We start from the raw sequence: 13814 nt of genomic DNA, 5'->3' as shown, positions 1-13814 counted from the left end.
AATTTTTCTCTATAGCACTTACCAGTGTTTAATATACTACATAATTTACTATTTATTTTATTGCCTGTTCACCTCTACCCCTCATGAAGTCTCTGTTGAATCCTCAAAGCCTAAAAGAGTATCTAGCACAAAACAGCAAATATTTCTTAAATGAATGGATTTGTGAAATTAATGTATAAATGAATATCAGATGTGAAATCCTTGGGACGTGTAAGATATCATAATGGGTAATAAAATTATTTATGTCAACAAACAGTCTTAGCGGTATTCAGGCTTATACTTCTCGCATCCCTGGCACCGAGTCCTGCACACAATAGGCGCCCCAAAAAAGCTTGTTTGAAGTTGATAGCTGGGGGTGTGGGTGGGCAGTTTACGACGACAAGCACCAGCTGGCCCCGCCCCGGCCCCGCCTGGTCCCTCCCCTTCCCGCGGCGGCCCCGCCCCCGCATGGTGAATTCCTTATAGGCGAGTGACGTCAGGCCGTTTGTTGTCATTGGCGGCTCCCAAGATGGCGTCCATCATGGAAGGGCCGCTGAGTAAATGGACTAACGTGATGAAGGGCTGGCAGTACCGTTGGTTTGTGCTGGACTACAATGCAGGGCTGCTCTCCTATTACACGGTGAGACCTCGGGGGGCAAAGCTCCGAGTGCCTCGGCGGTCGCTATCTCTGAGGGGGGACGGGCTTTTTGGTAGCCGGGTAAAGGTTGCTAAACTGGGGGTGCCGCCGTACGGGAGGGTTCCCTCGTGGGGGAAGGTTTTACGTCCAGGATAGCCAATGAGGGTGAAGAAGATGCTGGCGCAGCCAATAAACTGGCAGTGGCTGTCTGATTTATGGGTTAGGGGCGAGCCGCGTTCCTTTTTTAGGGTCTGGTATTAATCTGTGGTGGGATCCAGCGCAGATATAGATGAGTGAGGGTGATCGTAGCCATGATTTAAAGTGTCAGGTCGCGCAGTCCACGAGGTTCTCCCCACATTGTCATGAACTTGACATTGGCCCCTCCAGGGCCTGTAGACGGCCGCGCCCCTTAGCTTCCTTCCAGGGATTAAAGAGCTCTGCCTTCTCGGAGCAGCGGTCAGACAAGCTTAGCCAGGTCCCAAGGTAACTGGCTCTCCCGCAACCCGAAGCCGAAATCCCTCCTGTCTGCCCAAACTGAGTGTTTCTTTCATGGGATGCACTCTTCTATTCTGCGAGAGGCGAGCCTAACCGACACCTTAACTTTTGAAGCCAAGGACTTCCAACACAGGAGCCTCTTGTTAACGAAGAGAATGGCTAGTGCGGTGTGTCCTGAAAGTTGTACTCTGGGGAGGGCTGAGTTCAGGGCTTCACTGTCGTTAAACGCGGATCAGTGCCCATGGGCAAGTGCACGAATTGCCACGAATCTGTCTATCCCTTCTACACCTACAGCATTAGAAACGGAAGGTGGGTGGTATTAGAGAAATTACTTCCAAAGTTACTGTCTTTGAATGGTGTATAGTTAATAATAGCCAATGAAAGGGAGGAAACCACTTAAAAGGACAAAATAGAATCCTTTGAAATCTTCAGAAAATAATAAAAGAAAAAATATCATTATAGAGGAAGGGTTAATGTGAGAAGTGGGGACATTAGTATTTATTTTTCATTTAAAAATATGTATTGAACTCCCACTATATATTAATTATTACTGCTTTGGACTAGGTGTGTGTGCACACACGTGGATATTCACCATTTTTTTTCCTCTGGAGCTTATATTCTAGTTTAGTGATTCCCTTAATTCATTTTACTCACAGTAACTATGCAAGGTAGGTATTTTACAGTTCTGGAATCTGAGGCTCCAGGCTTTTAAGTTATTTGCTCAAGATCACAAAGCTAGCAGTAAGTGGTGTAATCAGGATTACAAATTTCTTGGCTTTCTGACTGTTTTCACTGCACTTCACTTTCACCTCAGGGAGGAGAAAAGTGCAAGCTGTAAGTTACTAAAGGCAAGTCTGCAGAAGTAAAAAAAAATATAACTTTCAGCATCCTTTAACTATCAACTTCCTTGCTCTATATACTTTTTTAAAGGGAGAAAAAGACCAAACCTGAATGAGATTTAAACCCATCATTCAAGATTATCTTTAGGTAGCCATGAAAGTGAGGCAACTGAACATTATATACTGAAAATTCTGGGATAATGAAATCCCATGGCTTAGATGCATGTAAAGTAATGTTGGGTTTCAGTAGATGTGATAATCAGAAAATCTCATGGACCTTTCTAGCCTATTCAAGGTAATTTCAATAAGTGGCACTATGGAATTAAGTTAACTCTACAAATCCTTTTGTATTGGTCTAAATTCTAGGGCTGTACTGGAGCCCTAGCTAGGGTTCTTAGGAACTCTTAGCCCAGACAGAACCTTCCTTCTTCCTGTTTTTCTTCCTTTAATGTATCCTTTACTGCCTCCCTGCCCTTTTAGTTTTTGAATACCTTGATAGATCCTTGCCTTACTGGCTAAACACACTTTTCTTTTTTTCCATATACTCCCCTGCCTGCCACTTAATTTCTCCCTTCTGAGACCACACTCTATAAAACATCATCATTGCCAGCTGAAGGAGGTATCATATTTCTTACTAATAGATATTTTAGAAGGCTTCCCCCCCCCTTTTCTAGTTCTTTGGTGTTAAAACATTTGCTTGTAGAGAAACAGCAGAGAAGTATAAAGTAAAATGATCTTGTGAAAATAAAATGATACCTAATCCCAAATTAGAGGAGGTCCAGCAAAGATGGGAAGAGGATAGGTAATCACTTAAAGACTAAGTAGGAGACACGTTGAATGTTGTCAATGACTTCTATACACTTGGACATTGTTTTTGTACATTAGGATTTGGGAGGATTAGAAGGTACAGTTTAGTGCATGTGGCTGATAACTTGGAGCTGCATCTTCCAGGAAGAGTATCTGAATTAGTTACATAGCCTTTTAAGCAGAGTGATAAATAGCAAGTCACTCTGTTCCTTGTTTCCAGAATCATTTAGGCTCTGGTCCGGCTCTATGGTTGGAGATCTGTTCCAAGGTGGCCATGAAAACCCTGAACTAAAGTAGATTGGCATTGGTTTAGAGTTGTCCTGTACTGAAAATTGATTATTGGGATAATCTCAGTGTTGGGTTAGAGTCACTGGGATTGCCATGGACTGAATAGATTTACCTAAACTTCACCTCAGTCTGAATCTTTTTCTCTGGGCCTGGGTCTAGACCTAGACCTATTGTTCTCTGGGAATGGATGGTCTTTTTACTTTACCTTTCTTTTATTTTCATAATCTGTGAATTTTCTGTTTTTGAAGAAGAACTTCATATAGTGTTGCTCTGTCCAATACAGGAACAGAGAAACTGATTATCTCTTTTAGGAAAGTAGATTTAGGCAGTCCTTTCAGCTCTAGTTCAGTATCTTAATTATTAGAAACAATATAATGTAGTTCATTCTGTAAGCAATTAATAGGGATTGTATTATATATGATGGAGATACAGAAGGTGAGAGAGTCCTTCTACCTAGAAACTTACAATCCAGCAGCAGACACCTAAACATAATTTCAAAAAAATATGATAAATTTCAAAACAATATGATAAATTCTACAATGGAAATAAGAATAGAGTGCTGTGGGAACATTGCCTAGAAAAGGTGAGGGAGACATTTGAGCTGAGATTTACAGGATAAAGGAAGAAAAGAAGAAGGGCGTTTCAGGCAAGGGGAAATATGCACAAAATGGGAAACTTGAGAACATAAAGGTGCATTAAGAAGACACTGAGAATTTCTGAGCAGCTCTAGTGTAAAGATGTGTAAGGGAGATAACAGGAGATTGAGTGCAGAAGGCATTTGGAGCCATAGATCAGGCCTGGAGATGTAGATCTGTAAAATTATAGCATATAAATTATTATTATGTATTTTTATTGGATGAGATACCCAGAAAGGGCTAAGGTATAAATTTGGGAACACTGTGAACAGCCAACAATTTATGTGAATCATGATCACAAAAGAAGCTGAGAAAGGAAGAAAAATTGAGGGAGTTATAGATAAGTGAGGAGTTGGAAGGTTAGAAAGTGAAAGTCATGTCTTTTGTGAATTTATCATATGTTTATTGAGAACCTACTGTGTGCCAGGCAGTATGCTAGGCAGAGGCGTTAAAATGGTAAATAAAATGGAAATAATCCATGGTTTCATGATACATAGAATCTACTGGGGGATACAGCAAGTAAGAGCTATGATAGGGGACATAGGATGTTTGGGGGCTATGTAGGTAGGTTGCTTGACTCAGTCTTGAAGGGTTAGAAAAGGTTTGCTGTGACCTGAATGAGTAGAGGCTAGCCATGTGAGCAGAGAGAGAGAACTGCTTGAGATGGAATAAATGTTTTTGGAGCAGACAAGAGTAAGGAGTTTGAGAGTTCTAGAGTTTGGTCTGTGAGATGGACAGCAGTGACATGAGCTGGAGAGGGAGGCAGGGGCTAGATAATGAAATGCTTTCTTAGCCTTCATGGTAAACCATGCTAAGGATTTTGGACTTTACCCCCAGGGCAGTGGAAAGTCATTTAAGTGTTGTGAGCACTTTTTATTACAGAAAAACTTTTATTATAGGGGCACCTGGGTGGCTCAGTCGGTTAAGCATCTGGCTTCAGCTCAGGTCATGATCTCACGGTTCATGGATTTGAGCCCCACGTCGTGCTCTGCACTGACAGCTCAGAGCCTGGAGCCTGCTTCAGATTCTGTGTCTCCTTCTCTCTCTGCACCTCACCCTCTTGTGCTCTGTCTCTCTCTGTCTCTCAAAAATAAACGTTAAAAAAATTTAAAAAAATACATGAAAGATGATAGTAAAATGGATTCCTGTCATCCAGCATGTACAGTTATCAACATATGGCCAATTTAGTTTTGTTAATATTTCCACCACCCTTTCTTCCCCATTGGATTATTTTATTTTATTTTATTTAATATTTTAGAGAGAGAGAGAGCCTACGAGTGGGGGAGAGGGGCAGAGGGAGAGAGAGAATCTTAAGCAGGCTTCATGCTCCCACAACCCTGGGATCATAATCTGAGCTGAAATGAAGAATCAACCGTGCAACCAACTGAGCCACCCCAGGCGCCCCCACCCCCCATTGGATTATTTTAAAGTAGATCCCAGATAGACTGTATGTCATTTCATTTGTGAATATTTTATTTATTTATTTATTTATTTATTTATTTTTTAAAAAACCTTTTTTTTTTTTTAAATTTTTTAACGTTTTTTATTTATTTTTGAGACAGAGAGAGACAGAGCATGAACTGGGGAGGGACAGAGAGAGAGGGAGACACAGAATCGGAAGCAGGCTCCAGGCTCTGAGCCATCAGCCCAGAGCCCGACGTGGGGCTCGAACTCACGGACTGCGAGATCGTGACCTGAGCCGAAGTCCGACGCTCAACCGACTGAGCCACCCAGGCGCCCCCATTTGTGAATATTTTAGATGTACTACTAAAAGTTAAGGTCTCTCTCTTTTAAAAAAATGTTATCACAATAGCATTATTAAAACTGAATAATACTAACATGTGCCTGGGTGGCTCAGTTGGTTAAGCCTTTCTTTCATCTCAGGTCATGACCTCACGGTTTGTGAGTTTGAGCCCTGAGTTGGGCTCTGCACTGACAAGTGTGGAGCCTGCTTGGGACTCTCTCTTTCTCCCTCTCTCTCTGCCCCTCCGCCATTCTCTTTCAAAATAAATAAACATTAAAAAAGCCAAAATAGGGGCGCCTGGGTGGCTCAGTCGGTTGAGCGTCCGACTTCGGCTCAGGTCACGATCTCACAGTTGGTGAGTTCGAGCCCCGCGTCGGGCTCTGTGCTGACAGCTCAGAGCCTGGAGCCTGCTTCACATTCTGTGTCTCCCTCTCTCTCTGCCCCTTCCCTGCTCATGCTGTGTCTCTCTCTGTCTCAAAAATAAATAAACATGGGGCGCCTGGGTGGCGCAGTCAGTTAAGCGTCCGACTTCAGCCAGGTCACGATCTCTCGGTCTGGGAGTTCGAGCCCCGCGTCAGGCTCTGGGCTGATGGCTCAGAGCCTGGAGCCTGTTTCCGATTCTGTGTCTCCCTCTCTCTCTGCCCCTCCCCTGTTCATGCTTTGTCTCTCTCTGTCCCAAAAATAAATAAACGTTGAAAAAAAAATAAACATTAAAAAAAATTTTTTTAAAAAGCCAAAATAATAATTTACTAATATCAGATATCCAGTCATGTTCAATTTCCTTGGTTGTCTCAAGCATCTCTCCCTCACCAGTAGGTTTGAGTCAGGATTCTGAATAAGATCCACACATAAAATTGCATCTCTCTTTTAGTTTATAGGTCCTCCTTCCCTCTTTTTTTTCTTTGCCACTTATTTGTTGAAGAAACCAGATAATTTATTCTGTAGAGTTTTCTACATTCTGGATTTCACTGGCAATGATCTGTGGTATGTTTAAACATGTTCCTTTGTTGTCTGTATTTCCTGTAATACAGGAACTGTATAAACTGATAATTAGAGCTAGAAGCTTAATCAGATCCATTTTTTTTTCTTTTGGGTGAGAATTCTTCATAGGTGGAACATATTATATCAAGTGGCACATGATGTCTGATTGTCTTTATGATTTTAAAATTGGTCAGTAGGGGGGTGCCTGGGTGGCTCAGTCGGTTAAGCATCTGACTTCTGCCCAGGTCATGATCTCACTGCTCATGAGTTGGAGCCCCACGTTGGACTCTGTGCTGACCAGCTCACAGCTTGGAGCCTGCTTCAGATTCTGTCTCCATCTCTCTGCCCCTCCCCAGCTCGTGCTCTGTCTCTTTCTCTTTCTCTCTCAAATATAAATAAACAAAATTGATCAGTAGGTATAGGTGAAATTTGTATTTTTTAAAGAATACTGTCATTACAGAGAAATAATCGGGTCATATTGACAGGACTTAGTGATTGGATGTGAACAAAATTGCAGGAGTTGTCTGATGAAATCCAAGTTTTTGGTTTCACATGGATGAATGATGATAGGGAAGACAAACAGGTTCGGGGAAAGATTGCTTTAGGGCATGTTGAAATTGACGTAAAGATGTCCAGTAGTATGGAATTTAGGAAAAAATCTGGGTTACAGATCTATATTAGCTTTATACATGGAGAATTGAGAGAGTGAGTGAGAATAATTAAATAGGATGCTGAGAGACACCATTGGATTAGTTCTCTATTGCTTTGTAACAAATTACCCCAAAACTTAGCAATTTAAACTAACAAATATTATCATAGTTTCTGTGGCCCAGTACTTTGGGAGTGACTTAGCTGTGTGGCTCTGGCTCAGGGTCTCAAGAAGTTGCAGTCAAGACGTTGGCTGGGATTGTAGTCCTGTGAATGGCTTGATGGGAGCTGGAGGATCTGCTTCCAGGATGACTCACTCTCACATCAGTTGGCAGAAGGCCTCAGTCCTTACTGGCTGTTAGAAGGTGGCCTCAGTTCATCACCAGTTAGCCTCTCCAGACTAGACTAGTGTCATCATGACAGGCTTTATGGTTTCACTCAGAGGGAATGATCAAAGTAAAAGCAACAAGGAACTGCAGTGCCTTTTATGTCTTAGTCTGAGAATTCTGCCTTATTTTATTCATTAGAAATGAATCCTACAGTTTAGCTCACACTCATGGGATGGGAATTACAGGCATGGGGAGGGCAATTAGGCTCTACCTTTTGAAATGAGTGTCAAAGAATTTGTGGCCAGATTTAAAAAAAGTTATTTTTTAATGTTTATTTTTGAGAGAGAGAGAGAGAGAGAGAGAGAGAGAGAGAATGCAAGTGGGGGGTGGGGGAGAGAGAGAGGGAGACACAGAATCTGAAGCAGGCTCCAAGCTCTGAGCTGTCAGCACAGAGCCTGACGCGGAGCTTGAACCCACAAACCGTGAGATCATGACCTGAGCCAAAGTCGGCTGCTTACCCGACTGAACCACCCAGGTGCCCCTGTGGACAGATAATTTTAAGTCACAATCACATTCAAGGGATTGGCAGAGAAAAAAAAAAAAAAACTGTAATAGGAAAGTGACAAGGGACAGCTAGAGATACAAGAAAAATCAGAACACTGGCAGTCAAAGTGGGAATCGTGAGTTGGCTTAAATGTGGTTGAGAGGATTGAATAGGTGAAGTCTAAAAATATCCATTGAATTGATCAATTTGGACATACAGATGCCCTTAGTGAGAGCAGTTTCTGTGGGGTGGTAGTTGTGGAAGGAAGGCCGATTGGAGTGGTTTAAAGAGTAAATAAGGTATAAGAAATAGAAAAAGTGAGTGCACATTACTCAAGATACTTCATTTTGAAAGAGGCAGAGAGGAATATGGAATTGAGGGGGAGGGCTTCTACGATAGGGGTTGGCTTAAATGTTGTGGAGACAGGAATCAAGGTCCATATTAAAAATGAGGGTACAGTGAGGACTTAAGGAGTATAGTAAAGCTTTAAATCAGTGGCCTTGGGACCTGGAAAAAGGAATAGCTAGAGACACATTAACGGTTAATCAGATTGTTTGAGAAACTAGTTGGGATTATAAAATATAATTTGTTTCATCGTTACCCCAAAATGTTTAACTCTCTTTCTTGATTTGCATTGTTTTTATAACATTTTGGAGAGAAAGTTAGAAACAATGAATTAGTAAGTTACCAGAGCCACCCAAGGTATTATTTGCAAAAAGAATCATTAGAAAAATCATGTGTTCTTTGCTATTACTTGCTGCCTGGAAGAGACTCATAATGATTTTGCATTTCAGAACAGAACCACTGGTAGTTGAAACACATTCAAGTGTTATTCGGCAGTCCTTAGCATTGTTTTGGAGGATGATCAAAATTTTGAAAAGCTTAAGAATATGTGTTTTTCCTGCAAAGATGTAGAAGAGGTAGTGTCAGATTCTCCTAGGAAGATACCAGCACCACTCCCATCAAACAAAAGTGAATTTATACTTTTCTAAATAAACTGTTCTTGACAGTTTTTATTAAGCTTAAATGGTATGTATTAGAAATCCAAAACTAATAAAGTAGCTTTTGAATTGTAAAAGGAACGAGGGACGCCTGGGTGGCTCAGTGGTTAAATGTCTGACTCTTGGTTTCAGCTCGGGTCATGATCTCACGGTTCATGGGTTCTAGCCCCATGTCAAAGTCTGTACTGACAGTACAGAACCTGCTTGGGATTCTCTCTCTGCCCCTATCCTGCTGGCTCTCTCTCTCTCAAAAGAGATAAACTTAAAACAGTAGTAAAATAAATAAAAGGAACAGAACAAAAATTGTATTTAATCTAAATGTCCTGAAAAGAAAACAAAGAAAGCTCATAAAATGGTAAGTGGTATCAGTGTGAAGAAGTATATGGAAATTTTATATCTTTTGCTTTCTTGAATACTCTACTCAGCCTTGATTTTTTTCCCTGTTTTAATACCCTTGAAACTTGCTCATTTAATTCTTTGGGGATTTAATCATTTCACATTTGTTATCATTAGCTAGTTGTATCTAGAGTACATTCTTTATCTGTACAAGTTTGTAAACTCTTCAATGGCAGTACTGAGCATTGCAATCTTCAAGCCTTACACTGTGGCACATTGTTGTTGTAGTGAATGTAATGTCCAGGGCCCTTAAAACTTGGCTTAGAGATGAGATTCAGAAGGCTGTTTTGGAATTGTTTTTTACACAGCCTTGTAAATTTTGCAGGTTGTACTAATAGCAAATATGTACGTTTTCATGCTTTATGTAAAGCCTTGTATCAACAACAGTGGCTTTTGTTTAATTATCTAGAGCCTGTAGAAATGTGTGGATCTTGTGCTTAGTTTGTTCCATCAGACAAGCAGTCAGCTCTTGCTTCTGTTGTAAGCAGTTTTGTTGATGGTAATAATTTGTGGAAGGACAGAAAATAGAGTTGTTCTCAAACATGCCACTCCTGTATGTGGCAATTGTGATAGGGTTAGATTTTCAAATAATTACATAATTCCAATCAAAGGTAGAACAGTACACAAGTGATTTAGATTAATAATTTAATTCCTTTTCTTGCTTATAGAGAAAGGCAAACAAATGGCCAGTCCACTTATTTATTTTCCTTCTCACTTTATCATGAAGGATTCTCTTCATAGACTAGTTCCTTAAAAAAAGGGAATTTACTTTTTTTTTTTTTTTTGCAAAAGTTAAGTTTACAAGGTACATGGAATCATACAAATGGAATTATATTCAAGGGAAGTGTTTTGAGGTATTCATAATTTTTTTAATTTCCCATTCACATGACAATGTTAAGATTATTATGAAAGTTGATTTTGTTTCCTGGAGTTTTATTCACATTAAGCCTTCATGCTAAGATTGTCTACTCATTTCATTTCTTGCATTTTATTTTAGCATTACTGCTATAGCACAGGTGGGTGGATAAAATATTGGGTGAATATTTGCTTTGTCACTCTGCCAGATGTCTCTACATTCTCTCAACCCTTCTCTTTCCTCCATTATTCAGAGAAGGTCCCATGCTTCTGAGACAATGGAATACATTTAGTGGGAATACTTTCAACATCGTGTACCCATGTAACTACCTTGTTACTATACCTGCTTTCCTGCCAACCCTTGCCTGCATCTGTCCCCATCTGAGTGGAAGAGGTAATCCTTCGGTGTTCTGATTTCAATCTGCTCACAAATTTTCATAGGACCTCAGTCTGTAGATTTTCTCCTTCATCTGCTTTTTCTCTACTCCCTTTCTCTCATGTAACTTCAACTTCCTTTTTATGTATGGACTTTTGTGATTTCTCTTTTTTCTTTTTCTAAGTTTATTTATTTTTTAATTTACATTTTTTTTTTTTTAGTGTTTATTCATTTTTTGAGAGAGTGAGAGTGGGGAGGGGCAGATAGAGAGGGAGACACTGAATCCAAAGCAGGCTCCAGGCTCTGTGCTGACAGCTCAGAGCCCAATGTAGGGCCCAAACCCACCAACAGGGAGATCATGACCTGAGCCAAAGTCGGGTGCTTAACTGATTGAGCTACCCAGGCGCTCCAGTTTATTTATTTATTTGAGAGAGAGTGAGTACTAGCAGAGGGAGAGGGAGAGGGAGAGGGAGAGAGAGAGAGAGAGAGAGAGAGAGAGAGAGAATCCCAAGCAGTCTCTGTGCTGTCAATACAGTGCTTGTGTATTGAGATTGAGTGGCCTCAATCTCATGAATCATGAGATTATGCATGACCTGAGCCAAAATCAAGAGTCAGACACGTAAGCCACTGAAGCCACCCAGGGCTGCTTTTGTGGTTTATTTTTAAGAATATTTATTTTGCAATACGACAATTAAACATCTTTGTTGTTGGGGTGCCTGGGTGGCTCAGTGGGTTAAGCATTCGACTTCGGCTCAGGTCATGATCTCAAGGTGCAAGTTCAAGCCCTGTCTGTATCTGGCTCTGTGCTGACAGCTCAGAGCCTGGATCCTGCTTCAGATTCTGTGTCTCCCTCTTTCTCTGTCCCTCCCCCATGCGTTCTCTCGCATGTGTTCTCTCTCTCTCAAAAATAAATAAATGTTAAAAACATAAAAAAATCTGTGTTGTAACAATTTCATGTGGAAATTTTGAGTAAATCTTTGGGTTGCCTGTTGCTTTTTGTTCTGTGTGGTGTGTGTGTGTGTGTGTGTGTGTGTGTGTAACAGTTTTACTGGGGTAGTAACTCACATACCATCTATTTGAAGGATACAGGTACATGGTTTTTAACATATTCATAGAATTGTGTAACCATTTCCACAGTCAATTTTAGAAAATTTTCATCACTCCCCAAATAAACACTGTTTCCATTATATTCATGCCAGTATTTCACCCAGCATAGGCAACCACTAATCTACTTTTGGTCTCTATAGATTTGCCTATTTTGTACATTTCCTTTACTAGAATCCTATTATAAAACTATTCCTTAAATAATTCTAACATGGCTTCTTTCATTTAGTTTTCAAGATTCATCTATATTATAGCACATATCAGTACTTTTTACTGCTGAATAGTCTGTTGTATGAGTATTACACAATTGTATTTATCCATTCATCAGTTAATAGATATTTGAGTTGTTTCCACTTTATTTGGCTTCTGTGATTAATGCTACTATGAACATTTGTATACATAAGTTTTGGTGTGGACATATGTTTTCATTTCTCTTAGATATATAAGAGTGGAATTGCTAGGCCATATGATGACTCTATGTTTAACCTTATGAGGAATTGCCAGTCTGTTTTTTAAAGCAGCGACACCATTTTACATTCCCACCAGAGGTATAAGGGTTCCAATTTCTCTATATCCTTGCCAATATTGTCATTATCTGTCATTTTGGTTATAGCCATCCTAAGTGGGTGTAAAGTAGTATATTATTAAGGTTTTCATTTGTGTTTCTCTGATGGCTATTGATATTGAACATCTTTTCATATGCTGATTGACCATTTGTATATCTTTTCTAGAGGAATATCTATTCAGATCCTTTGCTAATTTTTAGATTGTGTTACTTGTCTTTTTTATTAAGTTGTAAGACTTTTTTTTTTATGTATTCTAGATACAAGTCCCTTATTACATACATGATTTACAAATATTTTCTCCTTTTTTTTTTCTTGATGGCATTCTCTGAAGCACAAAATTTTTAAATTTGATTATGTCTAATTTAACTTTAACTTTTGTTACTTGTGCTTTTGGTGACAAGAAACCATTGCTTAGAGGTGCCTGGCTTGCTCCGTTGGTAGAGCACAACTCTCAATCTCAGGGTTGAGTTGAAGCCCCACGTTGGGTGCGGAGCCTACCTGAGAAAAACCCAAAAAAACCAAACCCGTTGCTTAATCTAAGGTCACAAAGGTTTATACCTGTGTTCTTCTAAGAGTTTTATAGTTTAAGCTCTTATGTTTAGGTCTTTGATTCATTTTGAATTAATTTTTGTATATGGTGTCAGCTAAGGGTCATATTCTTTTTCTTAGATTTTATATTCTTTTTAATTTTTTTATTCTTTTGTGTATGGATATCCAGTTATAATAACACCAATTATTGAAAAGACTTTTTTTTTCTTGTCACCGTGTTGAAAATCAATTGACCATAAGCATGCAGTTTTATTTCTGAACTCACAGTTCTACTCCATCTATCTTTATGTCTGTCCTTATATCAGTGTCACACTGTTTCAATTATTATAGCTTTGGGTTTTTTTTAATTTTTAAAAAGTTTACTTATTTTTTTTGAGAGAGAGGGTATGCACCCATGAACAGAGGAGGGGCAGAGAGAGAGGAAGAGAGAGCGAATCCCAAGTAGGCTCCACACTGTCAGCACGGAGACCGACTCGGGGCTTGAACCCACAAACTGTGAGATCGTGATCTGAGTTGAAATCAAGAGTTGGATACTTAGTTAACTGAACCACCCAGGTGACTCTCAATTGTTATTTATAGCTGTGTAATAAGTTTTGAAATTGGGAAGTATGACTTTCAGCTTTTTTTTTTTTTAAGATTGTTTTGTCTGTTTTGGGTTCTTGAAATTTCCATCTGAACTTTAGGACCTACTGACTTTTTTATTAACAAATTGACATGGTCATATTTCTCTCAAGTAGAAAAATGTCTCTTCTAATGCTGTGTCTCCCTGGAAATACATCCTAACCTCTCAAACCTGTGGAAAGTTTCTACGTTGTATCTCTTTAAACATCTTATATTTACTCTGCAGCGGTCTTTACCTCCAGATTTTACTGAAAATCCTAGCAAAGGTCTCCAGTGATAGCTTTGTTGCTAAACCCAATAGGTACTTCTTCACACTTAATTTTTTTTTAATTGTCAAGAAATTTTTAATATAATTCATTAACAAATGAAAAATTATAAATCACATGATTTTATTATATGATAACGTTGACATTTTTTATA

The 13814-nt window shown here is 39.5% G+C and overlaps 1 protein-coding gene across 4 annotated transcripts in view; it reads left to right on the top strand.

Moving 5' to 3' along the window:
* Window positions 1-499: 499 nt before the first annotated feature.
* The window catches only part of OSBPL9 (oxysterol binding protein like 9), a 192990-nt gene continuing 179675 nt past the window's right edge, over window positions 500-13814 (top strand). For 3 of the 4 annotated variants that reach the window (XM_047082436.1, XM_047082437.1, XM_047082435.1), the window contains exon 1: window positions 500-619. In XM_047082436.1, the coding sequence (XP_046938392.1) occupies window positions 509-619 (111 nt within the window). In that variant the 5' untranslated portion in view covers window positions 500-508. The remainder of the gene's footprint in view (window positions 620-13814) is intronic. The other variant, XM_047082438.1, reaches the window with a different exon arrangement.

Source organism: Lynx rufus, unplaced genomic scaffold (assembly GCF_022079265.1).
Source record: "Lynx rufus isolate CCGP_SWC_20201006 ecotype Redwood Valley unplaced genomic scaffold, mLynRuf1.p SCAF_2, whole genome shotgun sequence".
Taxonomy (NCBI): domain Eukaryota; kingdom Metazoa; phylum Chordata; class Mammalia; order Carnivora; family Felidae; genus Lynx; species Lynx rufus.
The sequence above is the reverse complement of the archived record's forward strand: the minus strand, read 5'-3'. Positions and strand labels throughout refer to the sequence as shown.